The sequence below is a fragment of the Halictus rubicundus genome, chromosome 2 (assembly GCF_050948215.1).
Source record: "Halictus rubicundus isolate RS-2024b chromosome 2, iyHalRubi1_principal, whole genome shotgun sequence".
Classification (NCBI taxonomy): domain Eukaryota; kingdom Metazoa; phylum Arthropoda; class Insecta; order Hymenoptera; family Halictidae; genus Halictus; species Halictus rubicundus.
Window position 1 is genome coordinate 2,628,069 of NC_135150.1, and position 23,275 is coordinate 2,651,343.

Genomic DNA, 23,275 nt, shown 5'->3' on the forward strand with positions numbered 1-23,275 from the left:
ACGAAATTGTCACTCTTTTTGTAAATATCAAGAAAGGAACTAAATTAACAGATCACCAATAAACATTTGAATTCGCGAAAATCGAAACGAATCGATATGATCATAAAGCTTTTGTATTAAATCTACTATTCTAAAAATTGTGCAATGTACTTACACGTTAGGTTATTACTAATAGACAGCGGATCTTTATGGAAAATAAAAATTGTGGACATCAATTGCAAGAAATTGGAACCAAGTAAACATTCCTTTTCTTCTTTAATAATATCGAAAAACCGAAAATGCATCAATAGCCATAAATTCTCTTAATCATTCTTTAAAAGTTGCACCTATCCCATTTTTGCTATAAGTGCACAAAATCCGCAATCTAGTTATACAATATCGTTCATTCATAAGAAAAGTGACACAACTCAAGATATGTTTATAAAGAAAATTATAATAATAAATATATAATTTATGGTGTACTTTTTAACTAATGTACATGACAATTAACCCAGTATCTAAATAACGACAAATTATTTTACATTTCTAAGTTGATTATATACAATAGAAAAAAATTGGCAATTTTAGGTAATTTTCAAATGGCTCTCCTATAAAATTTCCTTTTTTTGACTTATGTCACTTTTCTAATGAATGAACGATATGACACATTCGATTTTATAATACCAATGTTATGACTAGATTGTGGATTTTTACACATTATAAAAATTTGAGTTCTTAAAAGAATTTAACATTTATCGATAGAAGGTACGAAAATATGGAGATCTTGTAAACAAAGATCGTAAACGTTCAAAACAGTTACCTTCTACGAAGTGTCAATTACAATAATGCTCATTTCAAATAATAAAGCTTGTTTTAAAATAAAATAACGTTTTAAAAGAATTTGTATAATACATCAAATAAACACGCACACATTTTTCCAATTGGACATACTTTAAATTTAAAGTTTTTGTATTTAAACAATTGAACACAAAGATGAATAAATATATTTCCATTAAATAAAAATTGGTATTTTTGTACAAATAAAAATTAATAAATATATTCGTATTATTAAAAGTTTAAATGAAAACAGTTTTTCATAATATTTTATGTAAAAGTTTAAAATACCTATTTCTTTAGATTTTAAATGAGAACGTAATTTTTGCTTAAAAAACGAATTCTCTTTCGTGGAAATATAATTACATTTAAACTTGTTGAATATTTAGTACAACTATGTAGGTTAGATTTCTATATGATCGAGCACATCCTTTTCTACTTTTACATTTCTAATGACTAGACTGATGATTTTATGCATGTATGACAAAAAAGAAATAGGTGAAATACAAAACTGTAAGAACATTGGAAGAGTTTAAGAAAATCGTTACACTATTTTCGATTTATTAAAATAATTAAAAATAAAAGAATTCATGTTTATTTAATTTCTGTTTCTTGTAGTTGTAACTAGTGGTAGTAAGTAGCAGTAATCTATTCAGAACTGTAACATGTAAAGAATGAATTATGGATTTTAATTATTTGTTTTTCTTTTTAATTATTGCCTTTGCATACAGCAAATGAAATAAACATACACATGTACTGAACAATAAAAATTCATTTATAATCTTATTATTACTAAAAGTTGCAGTAAATCATTTTATAAGTCGTTACATATAATTATTAATTTCATCAAATACCATTATAAACCTATGTAATACAGATAATTGAACCAAATATCATTCAGTTATCATTAACAAATACTGTTGCATATATATTTAAAGTTGTTAGTTATTGAAATTATTAACGATTAAAATCTGTAACCTACTAACAGTGGCGCGCCTAATTTGTATCATTACCGTACATAAACTTTAGTATGCTTTTTTATTATTCTTTTTCAAAACAGACATACGTGTCTCATGGTTATGAAAGGGTTAACAGAAAGGGGTGCATGTCGTGGATGCTATTATACATTAGCATCATTAATGAAAAATTTAAAATTTCGTTGATGTCACTTCATTTCTTGTATAAAGATGAGCAGTTTCTGTACGCATGAAGGACACATGAAGGTCATCTTTATTTTTTTAATGGAATCATATAATTTTTTATACATTATTCGATGCATCTTGGTATTCAGAATAAAAGTGTATTCAAGTATTTATATCGAAAAACTATTACTTTGGGTGATATTATAATTTTAATATTGCGAATCCCTATTACACTGTCCAACAAAATCAAACTTTTTTCGAGTTTTGCAATACCTGTTGGGTGATTCTTATACACTTTGTCATCCTAAAACCAAATCTGAAAGCAGAATTGCTCCATCACGCAACGTTTTCGAAAATATTGGTTTTTGCAAAAATGCATGATTTTGATAAAAAATGACGTGTTACGCAAAAACTAAACACGCGAGAAAGTTCAAAATTGAGTCAAGAGTTAGAGGGAACTCTCCTCTACATATTCATATAGTCAATTATATTTTTATGTACCTCCTAATACTTGTAAATGGTTGTTAAAGTTTAAAAATGCGCCGACGTGGGTACTTTGTACGCTCTATTTTTGTATTTATGTGAAAAATCCTTTATCTAGCAGGAATTTACTATACAGGACTGCATTCTACAGACATTTCTGGTAAAGAAACCATTCACGAAAAGTATTTGGTTCCCTTAATATACGAGAAGGTTCAGAAAATATTAATTGACAGCGTGTGCGCGACGCGTTCGCGCCAGACGGCCATTGCAGCCTTTTCGCGACTCGCCAGGGCCGTCGCTATGCGTAGTCGACGTTGGTACCACTCAAGTATGTCTTTGCTTACTATGCTTAATTAAATACATTTTTTTTTATCTTTTTGGGTGCCAATCATTACAAAAGATTATAAAAATACGAGTTATATTCACATTTCATTGTGGAAATGCTTAATAAAGAAAATTGACCGCAGCAATGCGGTGACTGGAAAATTTTATTTTCAGTAATTGTTGTCTTATCTTTATAATTGTAATAACAATGGACATTCAAGATTCTTCCGATTAAAATAAGTCCAAACACTATGTAAATGGGACTATTTTTATCGATTTTATTGATCGAAGTACATAATTAAGACATAGATTGCTCTATATTAAATCGATAAAATCTCGCGGAAGTGTATAAATCAGCCGGACTGTTTTTGTTATATTCATGACGAAATTATTTTAAAATCAAAACAAGGAATACAATTCCAGCATTAATCTTTCATCAAGATATTTCAACCATGGAAAAACGTTACAAAGGAAAAGACTTATGTGCGGATGCTTGCTGATTACTGCTGGACACTTATTATTGAAAATCGGGATACCAGGAACAAACGTCAAGCAAGGCGGAAACATTTTTAATTTGTTTACATCAGAAATAGGTAAGTTTTTGTATTCAATTTTCTTTATTAAGCATTTCCACAATGAAATGTGAATATAACTCGTACTTTTATAATCTTTTGTAATGATTGGCACCCAAAAAGACAAAAAAAATGTATGTAAATAGTAAGCAAAGACATACTTGAGTGGTACCAACGTCGACTACGCATAGCGACGGCCCTGGCGAGTCGCGAAAAGGCTGCAATGGCCGTCTGGCGCGAACGCGTCGCGCACACGCTGTCAATTAATATTTTCTGAACCTTCTCGTATATTAAGGGAACCAAATACTTTTCGTGAATGGTTTCTTTACCAGAAATGTCTGTAGAATGCATTCCTGTATAGTAAATTCCTGCAAGATAAAGGATTTTTCACATAAATACAAAAATAGAGCGTACAAAGTACCCACGTCGGCGCATTTTTAAACTTTAACAACCATTTACAAGTATTAGGAGGTACATAAAAATATAATTGACTATATGAATATGTAGAGGAGAGTTCCCTCTAACTCTTGACTCAATTTTGAACTTTCTCGCGTGTTTAGTTTTTGCGTAACACGTCATTTTTTATCAAAATCATGCATTTTTGCAAAAACCAATATTTTCGAAAACGTTGCGTGATGGAGCAATTCTGCTTTCAGATTTGGTTTTAGGATGACAAAGTGTATAAGAAATCACCCAACAGGTATTGCAAAACGATTTTGGTGTTGGACAGTGTTATTAGTACATGACTGTACACTCGCGTAGTATTCTAGAACCCGTGGTATTTTTGTTTTCGGCACCACTCTTGAGTTGGGCGATGTTCCTTACAAATAAAGATTAGTTTGCAAAGGTGTTTTTGAATACATATTTCTGTGCAGATCTATACGGATTGGGCGAATTACTATTTGGAGAGAGGTGGTTGCAAGAGAAGAGTGACAGATCTTCAGACGGACCTGTGCGACGGCGTACTTCTGGCTGATTTGGTGGAAGCAGTCAGTAAGTATATCATAAGCTTTATTTTTAGAAAACTAATTTCACTTTCATGAATATATGTATTTAATATAAATCATCGAAGCAGTGAATTCACAGTAAATCATCAAATTATTGAAGCTGCAGTACAAAAAGTATTTATATAACGGAGAATATTGTTTACAGTGTTGTGCTAAATGTATATTTAGAACTTGCGAATATCAGAACTTTCTAAGAAAATAATGAGATTTCAGTAAACTTACAATCAAGAATTGATTGTTTGAATATAAACAATTTATACAAGTGACTCTAACAATTTAATCATTCACTGTAATTATGCTTGAATGAACATGATAGTCTTCAAAAAGATTAATTTGGATCTTGTTCATCAAAAGATTAATTTTGAATTTTGTTAAGTGTAAGTATAGCAATAACCAGTACCACCGCGAAAGAAATAAAAAATTATTGACAATAATTGATTTATTTCATTTATTTAACCGAATTATTTACAACAAAAAATTGATTTAACTTTGTTGTTGTCCCGGCTATAGTGGTAACTTAACACAGATAGGTATATTGAAAATAAATGCTAAAATATTATGGCAACCAATTCGAAAGAAGTAGATTTGTCATTCAGCTGTAACTTCGTCAATTTTAAAAAATTCGAAACACACTTTACAGCTAATCCAGACCATATACAAGGTGTCCCAAAACTGTTGTACTTCCTTACAAAGGGTAATTCCCGAGGCCAAAATGTTCTCTGCGGCTTTGTTAAAGAGTTATTAACGAAAAACACGGACTAATCAGAGCGCGGTTACAGTGTTTTCACGATTGGTCCGTGTTTTTTGCTAATAACTTCTTAGCAAAGCCCGCGGAGAATATTTTCGCAAAGGAAAAAGTTATTTCGAATCACCTCATCCAAGAAAGTAAAACATTTTTTAGACACCCTGTATTCAACAAAGTGTATAGAATAAAACATATTTCTTTTTTGTAAAAATGTTTGTAATTACATATTTTACATTTTTCGGAGAAATAGTTCTGCCTAGTGTTGTTACTCAGAGCAATGTAAATTTACATTTTTAAATTTAAATTGATGAGTAATCTCTTGTAAAATGGAAAAGTACTTCTACAATAGTCTATTTCTTCTAGAATTGAAATTTTTTAATTTTGTGTCATAAAAGTGAAACAAGTTGCAACACCTTTTATTTTTATTAATAACATAAATTTTGTTGTTTGAAGTACACGTTGTCAATGTAAATTGCATAATTTTCACGTCTTCGCCAGCTTTATTCGACGATTTATAAGCAGAGATATTTCTACAAATCTCTTCATTTGCTACTGTAAGATTTCCATTCGAACAAGGATTCAATAGAGCTTTCATTGTCGCATAATAAAAGCAATGCGAATTAAAAAGAAATATATGAATCGCCCATTGTGTACGGATACCATATTTCAATGTGAATGAAAGATGTGTTAATAGTCCAGAAGCAAATAACAGTACCTACTCGCGGTGGGCGAATCGCTAATGGTATTGAACAGTTACCCATAACACCTAAATTGACAGTAAAGTCGTTAGTGCATGGGGCACCGTGGTCACGCGTTGCACGTGCGCGCAATATGCAATGAGCATTGATAAACTCACGATCTGCCCGTTATCGAACGACGGGACATTGTTGCATTAATTATCAAACGTTTGTCATTGCAGCCAACCAGAAAGTGATCGACGTCAACCGGAAGCCGAAAAACGCTCAACAAATGGTAAGTCTTTAAACACGTTTGCAAACTCTGTACGCTATAAAAATACACCAGATCAATTAAAAATTCACTGAAAATAAAAATTTACAAAAAATGTAGCATTGAAAAATAACAAAAGTGAAAATAACATTGATCGTAAATAAGATATTCGTGTTGTAAACCATTTAATTTATCTTTTTTTTTTTTTTATTTGTACAGTAGAAAGCAGTTGTGAAATATTAAATAACTGTAGTGGTGATTAAACTTGGGTAATTCTTTTTGATAAGAGCACATTGTGCACGGTTGGTACACAAGGTTAAAAGTTTCGATCGCCCCAGTTCCCGCTGTCTTAAAGGAGGAGGATCAGAGATATTTCCAGAGTTTCCGCAGTCATTTAGAACAGTATATTTCTTCCGGTGAAAATTACTTTAAATAATTGATAACAGCTGTTTAAGATCAAATCCATCACACGGATAGATTTAATAACTGCCGCATTTTTATCGTTGCTGATCTTTTATGTTATAATTCGTGTGCGGATTTTATGCATTTATGACAATAAGCAAACAATTTTTTGTATAAAAATCCGCCGTCTAGTAATAACATGATATATTTGCGCGACAGAGTTTACTAATATTAAAAAACAATATAAATGACAATAAAATGCTATAAACATTTTTTAAATATGTAGACCTACTATCCTCATTCAAAATAAGTATTACGCTCTTGTGTTAGGTATATTTTTTGTTACTGAAAGGAATATGTTATAAATATTGCGTTACAGTTTCTTCGAGAAAACAAAAGCGTAAATTTAATACATATGTATATGCTTATACTTATTTGGGAGGTCCTGAGCCCATAATTATTTCTGTTTCTATCACATGCCAGAATTTTGTTTACAACCTAATGTAGGGATTGAATTCAATATTTATTTTGCATCACGATTTATAATACAACACTGCAGGAGTGTGTCCGCAAAATAGTGTAAACTGAACGCAAAATTTTAAATACAATTAAAATTATCAATATTCGACTTAAGTCACCGGCACAATTATATTAAAAATATTGTTATAACAAAATGGTAGTTGGTAATTGTTATGGTAGAGTAATTGTTCAGGATAGTAATTGCACGTTCAAAGAAAGGAAATATAGGGTAAGGGACCCAATTACTGTGCCTATATTAATTATACTTATTTTTAAAGCATAATGAATATTAAAAAGGATTATATATATATATATATTAACTGATTTTAATGAAAAAAATGATTATCTCTTTTTTTATATTCATTATGCTTTAAAAATGAGTATAATTAATATAGGCACAGTAATTGGTAGCCCCGTAGTATTTGGGTCCCTTACCCTATCTTTTTGTAACTGGAACCGTGAAATGTGTAAGAAGGAAACGTTGATAGTCTATAAAGTGACACGGTGGCTTCTTTAATAATTAACAAACAAACACGCAAACACTTGAATGAGACTTGTATGTACGTACTGAGAAAATTCAAGACTTTTCGTCTATGGTGGCGAGAGTCGATCGGCGACGGTTGCAACGCTTTACGAGATGTCTTTTAAAAATAGAAAGTCTATAACTGCATTTGAGATACGTAGATAAAACCTGAACGAGGGGCACTTCATCGTGCAGCTGTACCGCGTAGAACCACCACAAATCACCAATTACGTTTCCGTGCAAAGCGGAACCCAAGCGGAAAGCCTCGACTGAAACAAACCCTCTGATTGACGCAATTTTAGTATTCGCGTAAACAAACTTAACCTTTTGCAATAGAACACTGACAGTTTACGGCCAGTAAACTGCGGAATTTTATGTAAATTCTAACTCGTTACAAATAAGTTGTTTGTTCGCTTGCGGATTTTGGAAATGAAACGCGGACGCGTCACTCCCGATACCGCCGAGGAATACTGTCCGCCAAATTAATTTTGGACAGCCGTTTCAATATTTGATCGAGTAATTTTATTGGAAGCGTTTTTCGTCCCAGACCTGCTAGAGGACTCGTCGGTAAGGCTGATCTAGCAGGCCCTGCCTTAGACGCGTCGGTTCGTCTCGTGCTTGGTCGTTGTTTTCGATCGCGAGAGCGTTCCGCGTCGGATCTTGCTTATTGGAGATCCATCTTTTTGAATAGATTTGAAACTGCAGGTTTCACGTTGAAACTGAATGTTTCACGTTTCAAACTGAATGTTTCACGTCGAAACTTGTTGAGCTATATCGAACCTTGGATGCACGCGCGACGCACGATGTTATCGCAACGCGATCACGAACAGAAGAGAGCTCGGATCGAGCGGTCCTCACGAGCATCGTTTTTGACAAAAACCGCTCGTCCTCGCGAGAATCGTTTCGGACAAAAGCTGATCGCTCGCCAGGCTCGCATAACCCGACGACGGAACCCCGTCTTCGCAAAACTGAATGTTTCACGTTTGAAGACTTGAAATTGAATGTTCGAAAAAGACTTGGAACTGAATGTTTCATGTCTGAATCAAACTAGCGAGAGCGTTTGATTTTTAGTTCTTCCGTCTCGTGAGACTCCTCTATGTATTGAGAGGGCAGTCCTCATGGAAGAGGAAGTGCACTGATTGGTTCTGCTGAATTGTCACCCTGTTTAGGTGAGCAGAATGAGCCTTGCCCTGGAGAGCATAAGCTGATGCCGGTCTCTCAACAAGGCTGACCCTTGACACTTTTGAACAGTGCCCTTTTGTTTTGGGTGGTCCTTCGTAGGACTTAATTTATGACGTCCCGCAACCATAGGAAGTGACCACAAACGAAAGGCAGGCTGTGATGCGAGCCTGGATGGTCGTCACTGTTGCGCCGTGCCTAATCGTTGAAGGTGATCACTTAGTTACGAGCGTATCATAAACAATTGTCCGAAGGCAAGCACCACTTAAATTTATTATAAATATATATAACTTGCAGTGTAATGATCAAATTAATTATATTATTATTTTGATGCACGAGGAATAGGAATTATAAGTGGGCTATTTTTCATTTTTTAGGAACTCAAATTTGGTCAATAAGTAAACCATGATTAATTCTTCCATATTAAATATTAATTCTATATGCGGACGTTTGTCTTTCAAAATTCAATATTTCGTACGCAGGACTATAAAAGGAAAGTTCATTAGAGTCGTAGGCGTGATCCACCCAAGTTGGATCTAGAGATTCACAGTGCACTCTCGATCCCGCCGTTTTTCGATACTAATCTCGAAGTTGTAACAGAAGAACTGAGAAAAGGGATGGGAGACCGGCGGAATATGAGACAGAGGGTATCAACGAATATTTTACGGATTCCAACTGCATCTCGGTGAAAACGAGCTGTGTCACATCCGGATAGATCGACAAAGTCGAGTTACACTTCGCGAGATAACGCCTCTTCGTGTCCCCTATTTGCATAATCCCGAGTGAACGCGGTGCGGATCGAAGATGACCTGAGATAGCATTTATAATGCTAAGTAGGAACTACGAAAGGTTATTTCTAATCGGATTTTCGCGAGTATATTACAATTCCTTGAATGGAGAAGCATCGAGTGAACACGTGTTCGTGATTTTGCACTGTACTTTAATTATATATTCCTAACACAATGACGAGGTGAATGTACTATATTGGGATATGGGTATATATAATAAAAGCACACTCTTTTTACTGTATACGAAATAGAATTTATATTTTAATAGATTCTCTAAAAGCGCGTTGTTAGACACATCTTTACGCTTTGAAAGAAACGTCGCGAATGGAACACAAGAAATCGAAAACAGAGGAGCAACAGTCCAATATGAACAACAGAGGATCGAGGGTCCCATGCCGGGGACAACATACAATGTATATTAACTGCAGATACAATGTATATCAAAAGCCGATTCAAACGATCCTTCCTTCTAAAGAAATAACAGATTAATTTTGTTCTATTTATGAAATAAATTCCAACATACTATTCCAGAAGCTGAAAAAATGACACGTTTTAATAAGTTACAACGTGAACCGTCGAACTTTTTTAAAAAACAGATAGCGAAGAGCCCTTAAATGTGCAAGTTTTAGTTTGAATAGAAGTTCTAAAGCATGGACTTTCCGTTCTCGCTGCAAGTAACTGCAAGTTTGTGTCTAAGCCGACCGACGCGACGCGTCACCTAAACGAAAAGCCTAGTGTCGGTTTCCTGGGACCGACGCAGCCCTTAACATGTTAAGAATCTTTTATGTTTTTTTAAACTGTAAACAAGTTTACAATAAATCCGAGAATTACTTTTTAATAGAATAAGAACTGTCCCTACAGTGTGCAAACAAATTTTGTCTATAATATTGAACCTCTTTTTAATACACTGTGAACAAGTATTTCAATTGAGTAAAATAATTTTAGGGTGTTGTAATATTTATTCTTTTGTGAAGTAGAAAATATTTATTATATTGGGGAGGAAGAATAATGTAATTATTAACTACAAGAAATATTGCAGGCGTAACAATAAATTACGAAATCATAAAAGACTCTGAAAGAGATTTGTTTAAAGTGGAAAACTGTTCTTATGTTAACATTGTTGTAAAGATGTAATTGTAAAGACTTAAGGAGCTAAACGTACCCATCGGTTGCACCCTTAGGACTTTATATTAAGAAATGAGTTTTGGATGTGCAATTTGTGTTTCTTAATATTCTCTTCTGAAACTATTAGAAGCTCCTGCTATGAATAAAACTTCTGAGATGTCTGCTGACAGGTATATTATTTAACTCTTCGACGACCTACTAAACTCGTGGAAAACTTCCCTTAAGCACTTTGAAATGAAGCTGCACTAAGTAGTCTCCCTGAAACTTTTCCAATATTCATGACGACGTGCAATCTAGCTTACTCGCAAGTATACGTCGTCTTAAAACGAATTTGATTTAAAATTAAATTAAATATGTGCAGTTTAACCAAGAAATACAATTTGGCGAGAGTGTATTAGTAACGTAAGAACTTGTTGAGAACTTCATGAGACTTTATGTATTTATGATAAGAATGATCATCTACAATTTAAAATAGTAAAAAGATTGAAAGAATTTTAGAACATCGATATATTACCCCCAACTTGTTCAAATTATTAAATAAATTATAAAGAAATTTTGATTTAGCTCCTGGTTCTTGCTACTGACCAACATATTGTTAATGTACGTAAGAATCCGCAATCTAATTATGACCGTCATCAAAATTTAATTTTAAGGAAAATGAAATATTAAGTATTTAAATATTAAATTTTTAACTCTGTCAACTGATACGTTTTCGACATTTTAATTTCTTTTACGGGTCGACAGGATAACGGGAAAACGTGCCCCTTAGCCCTTAAACATTAAAATAATTAATTAAATATTCATAAAATCGTTTTTCTCGAATATCTTTTAAATCAATGACTATATCGAAAAATATGTTCGACAGAACTTGTAGATCTGGACTGACTGTGTCTTTTATGTCTTATTACTTTAAATCGTAAAACAAACGATTTCGGAAAAATTGAGAAAAATGTCGGAACAAAATTAAAAAATTTGTCTGAAATTTGAAAACTGAAGTGTATTTTCATTATCTTTTAGCACTAAACATTAACGAAAAATGTGTTTTTTTTTAACTTGCGGAACTTACCTTTTTTAGTTGCATATCATTTTGTAGGAAATTGCGTATAATTCTTTTATTAGAAGTCAACAAAATGCCAGATTCCACTTTATCAAGGATAAAGGTCTTATAAAGAGAACTACGTTTCGAAAAGCCCTATAAAATGAACCGTTACACATACACTAAAAAAGTGTCAACTATAATAATGAAGAGACATTTGTGCTAATAGCGACGAGATATTTTACTTTCCAAAAACGGGGTTAATTGTAATATCTGTGTCGTTCGAATATTTATGCGCAGTACTGTATATCTTACACATCAGATATTCGAAACTAAATAGTTGGGACTCTCGCCAACTAATGCTTCTGAACGCAACCCTAATTCGCGTAGTGACTGCTTCGTCTACACTATGATGAGGCCAACTCTCGAGAATTAATAAATAATATTAATTTACCACTACTAACGTATCAAATACTGACACTCATAAAAAGTTAACGAAAACGAAATAATTTAATGAAACAAGAATTGAGAAGTTAAGTTTTATCATAGTGATTGCTATGTTAACCTCTTCGTACTTTGCAGATCAGAATGTTTGGGTCACGCAATGTGTCACTATAAAAATTAATTTTCCACCCTGCACAAAGAGCCGTGTTACTCATAAGTGACTGACACGACACAGAACGTGTTAATACTAGTCAGACAAGACAAAATGACTGGTTTCAGACTTCTCATTTCATAATCGCTGAAATCACAAAAACGAATCACTCTAACTTCACTGCTAATGAAGCATTGTTAACGTTCCAAATATTCTATTCCATCATGTTTCACTCTACATCGACTTACTTTGTCTCCTGGCATCAAATTGATACAATCTTAAAAATCCAATGCGACAGAGAGATAAATAATTAACTTAAGCAAGGTGAGGTAAATTTAAAGTAAGATTATCTACATCGCGTTCAAAACTAACAAAACGATGTACAGGGTGTAAAGAGATTATACAGGGTGGGGCATTTAAATGGGAACACCTAAATATCTCGGTTATTATTAGTCGTACAAAAAATCTCCACAGAATAAAGTTGTACTGTTTCAAGGGGCGAATTTGATAATGGTAAACATTTTTTCTCAAGGTCATTTTTTTACAAGATTTCAAGGTCATCGATATTTTTTTTAATGGAATCATATATTTTTATTATCGCTATGTGTTAACCGAGGTCAAGACGAATCCAACGACCTGTAATATTATGACCTTCACGTGACCTTGAGTTTGTTATCACCAACGATTTCACACCGTACATTTACACTTCATGGGCGCTGGTGTACAACTTGTCCAAGCCATTTCGAATTTTCAGTGCACCAATAATACATATTATGTGTATTCAGTTGTCCATGGTTAGAAAAAGGAGCTTCGTCAGTAAAGAGATCGTCATAAAATATTCATGACTTTATATTTGCTACAATGCCCATGTACAAAAAGCAACACGATTCTCAAAGTCGTTGCCATGAAGCTCCTGATGTAAGGAAATATGGTGTGGATGAAATTTATGACGTTGCAATAAAGAACAAAGAATAAAGAACGTCCAATTTTTCGACAACTTGTAGTAGGATCAATATTCACTGTAGCCAATACAAAAGTTTCGGCATCTTCTCCAGGAGCAGGCTTTGATCGTTTTCTGTTCAGTGATTTAATACTCCGTTTTACAAAACAATTGAACTATGCGGTGATAACTTTGTCGAGAAGTATGATTTCTCTCAGGGTATCTTCCTGCTGTCACGGGACAATTGTCGTATCCGGGAAACGACAATGATTACTTCGCGATTTCGCGTATTAATACTTTGGAAATAACGTATTCTGAACCGTAGTACGGGATACGGAGTCGGCAGGGTAGAATAACAGCGCGTGGCGTAAGGTATTCGCAACTGGACTGCTTTATTGTGCTGGCGTAGGCTTTATATACAGTTTTGGGGGTGCGAAAGGGCACGTTATCTTCGACGACGAGCCTTGGAATCCAAAGGGCATCTTAGTGATTGTTCTATGCGTCAGGAGAAGATGACGCGTACGGTGAGCCAAGGTGCAATTTACCCTATGCGTCAGATAGGCGATAAGATTGGCTTCACACTGCGTACAGTTGAAATGCTTGTACCCAGTTACTTTTAGCCTCACCATAAACTAAAATAATTTCTACCTTTTCTGCATCACTATACACCAGAGTTGGGTAAAATATTTATCTAAATAAAAATTTCGAATAACGAATAAAAGATAAAAAATTTTTATGCGTTATTCGAAGGTTCGAATAAAAAAAAGTATCTTTATTCGACGAGTGTCGGATAAATAATTTTATTCGACGAGAATTTATCCGACGAATAAATATAATTTTTTCATCTTTTATCTGTGTCAGAATAATGTGGAAACTAATATTTTATTTAAATGTAAACTCTTAGTATAAACTATAACTATATAGGTTAAAGAAAAACCACAACTAGACTTAACCTACACTGAATTGAATTATACCGTTAATATTACATTTTCCTTTCTTTGTCTCTCATGGCAAAGAACATGGCACATGGCATACATACATACTGTCCAGCGATACTTTCTTACTTCTCACTCTCTCCACACGCGTTCGTCCAGCGCTGTTCGCGCACTCACACACACACAAAAAGCAGAGATTTACTCTCATATCCTAACAATCTGTATCTTTTATTCGAAGGCTTCGAATAAATCTTCGAATAACTTTTGCCGAGCGCCGAGCTTCAAAGACCCAGCGACGACAGACGACATACAATGTAAGCGGATGGAGAATCGCGCACGTATGAAAGTTTAAACTTTTAGATTTTTGAATATATCCTCATGAAATTGTGACGAGCGAATGGAGGGAATTTTCCTGATGAAAATGAGGTCAAATTCGAGTGTAATCGAACAAGTTTCACTGATACGTAATGTTACGATAAAAATTACAATCTCATTAAAGACAGTACAAATGATGTCGTGTTTGCACTCATTTTGATCGGGATAAGCTCTACAACTCATTCGTCTTAACAATATTGTTCTGATTAAAAACACAAAAGCATAAATTGCCAATAATGCTCGATTCTCCATCTATACAACGAAATAATAACCGAGATATTTAGTTGTTCCCATTTAAATGCCCCATCCTGTATATATGTCGCGACTATCATAGCGTGATTCTACACCCTCGGTTTGGTGGAAATTGATGTAAGAAAGATGCAGCAAAATTAACCTTGACCTTGAACATCAAGGTCAAAGGGTCAACCTTTTTTTCATTGCATTGTATTCTACTGATCACAAGGATAAAAAGTGTAGGAGGAATCATGAGTCAAAATTCGATGGTTCTCTTGAAAAATTATGATAAAGTTTTTCATTATCAAACTGATATTTATGTTGTATATTATATTTTCATTTTTCGCTCCTCTTATATAACATTATATTGATGATGCCATCGGAAATTATTTCTTGGCACGTGAAATATATCGAAAATTCAATATAAATAAAATCGGTTTGACAGTGAAAAAAATTTACCATAATTTTTCAAGAGAATAGTTGAGTTTTGACTAATGGTTCCATTTGCACTTTTTATCCTTGTGTATAAGTACGCGACATAGTCGCGACACATAAATTCTTTGCACCCTGTAGAAATCAAACGCATGAGAAACTGACACTGAGATTGTGACGTATGGATTATTAATTATATTCTTCTGTGAAAAATGTTGGCAACACATCTCTGTTTGATAAAGGAGATTTGGACGTTTTGAACATTACCAACACTTAACACGAATTAAAGAATATCTCTACTGAGCCTTAAATATTCTTTCTGAGTATGCTTTATTCAATATCAATTTTCGTTATAAACACTTTTTATAGAAGTACTGTATGAATAAATTTAGATACTTCAGCTGAATGACTATTTCTGCATAATTATCAACCTGCATCATATTGTTCTATGCGTCTGTTAACACATTTTTCATATGCGTATGGTTTCATTAATTTTGTACAACGGCAAAATTATTAATAAATTTAATTGGTACATTCGAATGAATCACCCTGCACATCATATCTATTCCAACAAAGCCAAGCGTTCTGTAGCATGCGCACCTCTGAAGTAGACCGCGAGTTCCACGATGTTGATATGAAAATTTGAGCGAGAGTCCGTGAAGGTATGTATGGGAATAGTCGTGTGAAATCGTTTATCCGAAACTTTCGAAAGAACCTTTCGCTCGGGAAGTTTTGCCTGGTAGCCGCGTGTCCCTACCCTCGGTTACAAGAAACGAGCGTGGTTCGTCGTTGACGGCGGCTTTCCAATTTCGCGGTGTCGAGGGGGTAGATGAAGGGAAGGAGAAGGGCTCCGGTCTATAATTAACGCAACGCGGTTGCGTCTGTGCTTGCCATTAACTGGCTACACGTAGACGCACGAGCACATGCTCGAACGGCCGCACACAGGCTCCGATGCGGTAAAGCGCGAAACCCGAATCACGTGTTTTCCTTCAAGACTCGGCCGCGCGCAAAACGCGACTCGCACCTCTGTTTGCGATTCGAACAAGCTTCTGCGACACGTTTAACTCGTAAACCGGAGGAAACGCGTTTCCAAGCTTCTCCCATAATTAAACAGGAAACTGTCGATTGCTTCGCAAACGTGAAGTACACGCCAGTTATCGAACGTGTATTAGGTCGATGCGAAATGGTGTGACAATATTTTTAACGCTTTAACCCCTTTCCGTGTAACAATGAGTTCGACTCGTAATGAATATTGCAGACAAAATCAATGAAACATTGTGCCTTTCTTTTAGAACGAAATACAGTTCTTTTCTTTTGCGACCAATATTTAACAAGTATGGCCATATAGTAATGGATCTACAAACATTAATAAGTTAATCAATTTTGTTCAGTATGAAAGTATAATTTAATATAATATCGAAGCGAAGCGCTGATATAGTTGCATCGATAATGAATAAAATAGTTTTTATTGCTTCAAAATCAATGTAAAATAATTATGTTGCCATTACATATGTGAATTTATGATAAAAAATTAAAAATAAGTTTGTCGTACAGAACCTATGACGTTTCTGAGACATCGTTTTAAGGCAAGAGGTTAATTATATCCGATTAATGTCACTTCCATCGTTGCGTCTTATAGTGCAGTAATGCCTCGATAAATGTGAAAGAGATGTACATGATATTTGCGAAAAATTTATCTCTATTACTGTATCCCTTGAGATGCCCTGGAATCGATTGTCGAGAAGTGTAACATGATGCAAAATTCGGCATATTGGTAAGGCAATAGTAATCCAATGACACAAGCTTTTTGTTTTTAATTATTTTTTTACGATACCTTTATCAAAATGTCCGCGACATTTTTCTGGTTAAAATGAGACTAAACGCGATATAGTTCGGAGCATACTTGTTTGTTCAGTTTACGATTCAGTAGAATCTCGATAATCTAGAACTGTAGCTAGGTAACTATTCTATTATCTGAATGTTCCACTAATTAGTACGGATAATCGAGGTTCTACTATATTGTGAATTAAAACAAATAAATGCGATGCAAATTGTGTCGAATTTGGTGTCATTTTAATTAGCAAAATGTCCCAAATATGTTGGTTTCTGTTGCGTCCTCGATATCGGAAATTCAATAACAAATTCTGTAACAAATAAATGTTTATAAGTGCTAAACTAATTCAAAATATAATTTACCTCAGTTTAAAAAAAATTGCAAAAAATAAGATGTAAAAATATAAGAAAAATATTTTGAGTTTTTATTTAAAGTATTGATTACTTTTGAAATAGTTGTGTTACTATGTAAAAATATTTTAACATTGCATTCAAATCGTGATAGCATACCCATACGATTGCATAATGTGACACGATGGGAAAGACTTCCTTTTGAAATTAAAATTATAAAAAAATTCGTTTTTGTCTTCAATAAGTTTATAAAAATGTAATTCGTAATACTCGCATAGGTATTTATTACTGTTTATTTATTACACGTGATTGTATGCATGTACAATGCATTTAGCGTATTTTAGACATGTATCTGTCATAACATTGATGGTGCAAAAATTTATGGATATTAACATTTACCTGTTACACGTGCTTTAATTAATTTCGACATGGCTGCTCTCCGGTGTCCCTTAGGATATGATTGGTGACGTTCAGTCCTGATCACAAGTGATCATCAGGGTATTCAACGTTTTACAATCCTATGTTGCTTACTGTAGTCATTTAAACGAAAAATTGTTTGATAATATTAGTGTAAAACTGTTTTACATGTTCTAACATATGAACGAAATTATTAGCAATGTAAAAAAAAGTTTGTCAACGAGTTTTCATTGCACTCAAAGTCAAAACTTAAAGATATGTTGCTCACAAATTGAAACGTAATATTCATACGATTTATCAATTCTTTATCAATATTCGTCTTCTAAAGCATTTTTGAAAATCGATTTTTTTCGCTATTGAAACGGGGAGACTCCGTAAATAATTTTAGAAATGTAGAAAAAAAGTATTATGGGAACATTACAGATTTCTACTTCTACATTTACAAATTTTAGTGATCGTCTGTTTTCTGTATATTGTACAACTGTCGTGTGCCATTGTAAAGTACAACTAATGATTTAAAATTTCAATCCCGTTTTGTTTGACAATCTTTCTATTTTATTTCTGTAGACACGTTGTCAGTTTTGCGATGATATCTGGCATTTTTTCGAAACGCATAATTTTGTTTTTACATATTGTTTATTTATAAGGGTCGCTTCAATCGTATTCAGGATTTCCCAAAAATGTTGTATTTCCTTGCAAGGGGTGATTCCTGAGCTCATTTGAAGCAGGTGCTTGTAAACAGACATTCGTATTCTCCTTTCATCGGTTGAAGTATGTTTACAAGCATTATTATCAAAGTGATAATCTTAGCAGAAGATTATGACCCACCGAGTTATTGGCCCATTCTTTACCGAAGGAACATTAAATGGTCAAAACTGTGCAGATTTCTTAACAAATTAATTATCCATATTGCTAGAAGACGTTCCGTTACAATATCGGTCAAAGATGTGGTTTTATTATAGCATGACGTCTGTCCAGCTGATAATGCACTCGTCGCACGCAATGCATTACACAGAATTTTTCCCGATCGTTGGATAGGACGTGGTGCACGAATTTGTTGGCCAGTTCGATCGCCGGATCTTACGCCACTTGATTTCTTTCTGTGGGGACACCTAAAAAGTAAAGTTTACAATGATGTTCCCACAGCAGCAGAAAACATGCGACAAAGGGTTCTACATGAATGTAGATCAATTACTGTAGAAAAAGTTAAAAATGTACAGCAAGAATTTATTTACCGCCTCCAAAAATGTATCCAGGTTCATAGTGAACATTTTGAACACCTTCTAATAATAAATAAAGATTTAACTTAAGACTGTTTCAATGACATTGAAATTCCTTCATTTACCGTCCCCGAACACGTACTGAAGTTACTGACAAACATTTCATAATTTCCTTGCTAAAGGTCACGAGAAGGTCAACATATTGCACCTCGTTGGATTCGTTCTTTTATAAGCTATAAGACTATTGTAGTGAAAATATGCAGTTCCAATAAAAAAAAATACAATGACCTTGAAATCTCGAAAAAAATGACCTTGAGAAAAAAATTCGGCCCATCACCGTATTGGCGCCTTAGAACAGAATATTTTCGCCTCCTGACATTTTTTGTATCATATAAAATAAGCGATATATTTAAGGTGGTCAAGTTAGGTGAAATACCCTGTATAAGGACTTTTTATATATATAATTTTGATTAAATTATTATCGACACATTCTACCAATACTCTTAACAATGTGTTTTAGATTATATGTCCTCTTTTTTCACTTTTAAAGTCTGGTAAGGTTATGAATTTTGATAACTTTTGTGGTTATAGTAATATTTGACTATATTCGTAGTGCACACAGCAGTGCTTACAGGGGAACAGTATGACGAGTTCGAGAGGAACAACAGAAGAGATTTCGATAAACGCACATGAATACAGAAGGGCTTAGGATAAACCAATAAAAGATTGGTTTAAGGAAGGAGCATTAATCACCTCAAGTTCCTAATCTTTAACACTAGCATTGATGATTAATTTAAAGACCGAGTTTGCATAAAAATCTGCAGTCTACTTATCACTTTTGTCAACACATTGTCACCTTTTCTAAGTAGAGCCGGCATTTTGCGAAACGCGTAATTTTGTTTTGAAAAGAGTCTAATTGACTGAACCGGAACTGGTTGCCGGCGTCGCATTTCTGACCGTTCGAGCCGGTCCATCGCGATCTATTTCTATTTCACGGAGAGTCCACTCCCGTGAGAGTGACTCACACGGTGTATACGTTATTAGTCAACCGACCGGGATCTAACGAGTTCATGGTAATCAATTATTAATAAAAGTAAACCTTTAAACGGAAACGTTATGCGGTCTTCTTCCATCAAAAGGCAATTTCGAGGGAAAAGCTTGATTTTCGTCTAACATACGCCACGCTTCTACACTTGTATGTGCCCATTAATTTAAATAATTCTAAAATCAAAAATTGAAGAGTAATTTTAACTCGTATTTTACGAGGTTTCAAGGAAGCTCGTCAATGCTGAAAATTCGATGTTCATTTTTATCCCATTTACGGTGACTCTTATTAATATCCGGACACTTTTAAAAAGCGATAACTTCTTTAATATTGGACCATACGACTTGAATTTTTTTAGAAATTAGAAAAATTAGTTTACTATATGACGTGAAAAAGACATTTTGAAAAACTTGCACTGGTGTTTTTCACAACTTTTTTATGCAGGCCTACATTGAAAATTTGGAAAAAACATTTTGTAACTCATTGCAACGTTGACAGATTTTTATGAAATTTTGAGAATATGTACAATTGACACAGATCTACAAAACTTTTTTTTTTTAATTTTCAATATAGGTCTACAGAAAAAAAGATCTAGAATACAACTTTTGGTATCTTCTCTGTAATTCCGACTAATTACAATTTTTCCAAAAATTTTTCACATCATGTAGTAAACTGGCTGTTCTAACTTGTAAAAAAAATTCAAGTCGTATGGCTGAATACTAAAAACGTGATTGTCTGAATATTAATAAGTGACACTGTATTAATCTACTACTCTAATTTAAAAAAATGGTAATATACTACTAAATAAAACCCTCATATGAATTGCAGATAAATATGCAACTAAGAGTTTTATATCTATTTGACGTGCACACACTCCCCTCAAAATTACTCTCTCTATCAATCTTAATATAATAATGTAAATTTTTTATTTTAGAAATAATTTTATACCAATTATTATTATTTGTAATCAAGCTTATGCCCTTAATTTTAATAAAATAGAAGCTAAAATTATAGATCCAAAAACAAGAACTTCCACATGAGCTTTTAATAATCACCCATGAAATGTATATAGAAATTTTGACAAAACAATTCATATTATAAATATAAAAACGTAATCATTTATATAGAAATATATTAATTCTATCAATATTATTAAGTTAACTGTTAAATCATTAACCACTGAAAGTAAAAAAATTCAAAATTATCGTTTAAAAGTTATCAAGAAAAAAAAAAATACGAGAACATATATTCTTGAACTGTTATTATAGGATTGTTTATACCATCTGCTTGACGCCAAGCTAAACCAGTAATTTGAAACTTGAGCGAGTAACTGCGTCAATCAATTTTTTTAAAGAACTGTACCGTATACTTCACCGTAGGTCTAAATGAGTTAATCACGCTACTTCATTTGCTACTTGAACTGATTTTGTTAACGACGTATATTACAGTATCGTTCGAATTTTCTATATTTAAAAATATTTTAATCTGAAAACTTCTAAATCATATTTCTTGAAGTTGGAAACATGTTAGTAGAATTACCAAATGGATCGGAACGAACAATTTTAAATTTCTTATTCTAAACGATTGCAACAGTAAAGGTGTTTTTTTTTTTTTTTTTTGTAGGAGCGCGTAGACTATAATAAGAGTTCATCGAACTCATCATGTACATTCTTGTAATTTGTATAAAAATACCAGCCAATCGCTTAGTTTGTTCAGTATTTCTAGCATTAATAGAAACGCCTAAATTGATTGTGTGGCCCTTTGAACCCTGAAAGTCTATGAGCGAGCAAGAAGTATTCGATCTCGTTGTACCGACGAAAATGCTCGCCACAGGTGTCCCAGATATAGGTGGGATATTTACACAGTAGGTTGTAAGAGGGACCTAAGAGAACAGGCGGGAACTTGGAGGTGGTTTCCCGGTAAGCTACTTCCGTAAAAAGTCTTCTATTTCAAGCTTTGTGAGAAATACCTGGGTTTACAATGTACCTTGAGTTCAGGAAGTAAGAAATAATCACTCAGTTTGTGTCACATTATATTCTTGACTTGTATCTAATTCTATTAGCACTTTTTATGCTCTTAAGTCTACTTATAATCACATTAAGTACCTACTACAATTACATCGTTAAATTGTATGAAATCGGATGAAAAACAATCAGCTGTGTGTGGTCGTGTATCGTTTAAAACGAAACATTTCGCAAGACAACATTTGCCGGATATCAGCAATAAGATGATTCGTTAGGTGGGACATTATCAAAAGCGTACTGTTATTTCCCTAACTATAAAATGAATGAATATTATGAACAAAGAAATTGCAACAATTGTAAAAAATTGAAAACCATTTTTTAAAAGAATGGTTGAGTTGCGATTCATAGTTTCACAAAACTTTCACAAAATTGGTCCTCGTGATCAATAGAACGCTATTGAATAAAAAAATGTCAATTATATAGTCACCACCATTTTCTATAATTGTCTTCTAGCCATTTGCAAGCTGATTGATTCCTTTTTTGTGTTGGATAATTGCAAAAGTTCCGGTCCCATTTTCAAAGACCTCAAGACCTTCGAAGAAAAACAGTTTCCACGAAAAAGGTTATAAAACGTAGGGAGACAGTTCTAAAAAACGGTGGTAACTATATGATTAATTAATAAAACTGTTTTCGTGAATATGTGCTTCATTTCTATGCGTTTGTATCATTTTCAAACGAGGCTTGAACTCCTGCAGTCAGCCAACGAAAGCTGCGTGGCTTTTTGTCCAAAGAAGGTATCGAGGTCTGTGAAAATCGGGCATGCAGTCATGCAATCATCCAATATATTAATAATATTCACATGGAAACAGGCATTGATTTTAATTCGAACGTCTAACAGTAATTTCCCAAAATACAGTTATACGCACTTCTACTTTCATTAGATTTCACAAAAAGTGATTGTAGCAGCAATCAGAACTCTAATAGCTGAGGTATTGATGATAGACCAGCAGTCGATCGGTACGGAGAAACGTGGGAATGAGAAAAATTTTGTTGGAAAAGGAGGCAACACGCCCGTACAATATGCAATTTCTAAACGGTTCTCCTCCTCTTCTTTCTCGGGTATAATTCAATTCCTCGTTCTTTTCACTAATTATTGTCCAGTAAGAGGAGACCATTCCTGATGCTACGTTCGTTTCAAGACTCTTATTCGCTGTCACATGGTTGTTTGCAAATCACTATTCCACGAGATATTGAAACTCGTCATAATTTTTACCGGTTTAACAACTTTTATCGATATCGCATGCATGTATGTTTTACTTTATGTAAAT

The 23,275-nt window shown here is 33.7% G+C and overlaps 1 protein-coding gene across 2 annotated transcripts in view; it reads left to right on the top strand.

Annotated features, from left to right (window-relative positions):
- Window positions 1-23,275, top strand: part of Sick (sickie) — a 504,036-nt gene that overhangs the window by 129,954 nt on the left and 350,807 nt on the right. For both annotated transcript variants that reach the window (XM_076804259.1, XM_076804253.1), the window contains exons 2-3: window positions 4,210-4,327; window positions 6,006-6,058. In XM_076804259.1, the coding sequence (XP_076660374.1) occupies window positions 4,210-4,327; window positions 6,006-6,058 (171 nt within the window). The remainder of the gene's footprint in view (window positions 1-4,209; window positions 4,328-6,005; window positions 6,059-23,275) is intronic.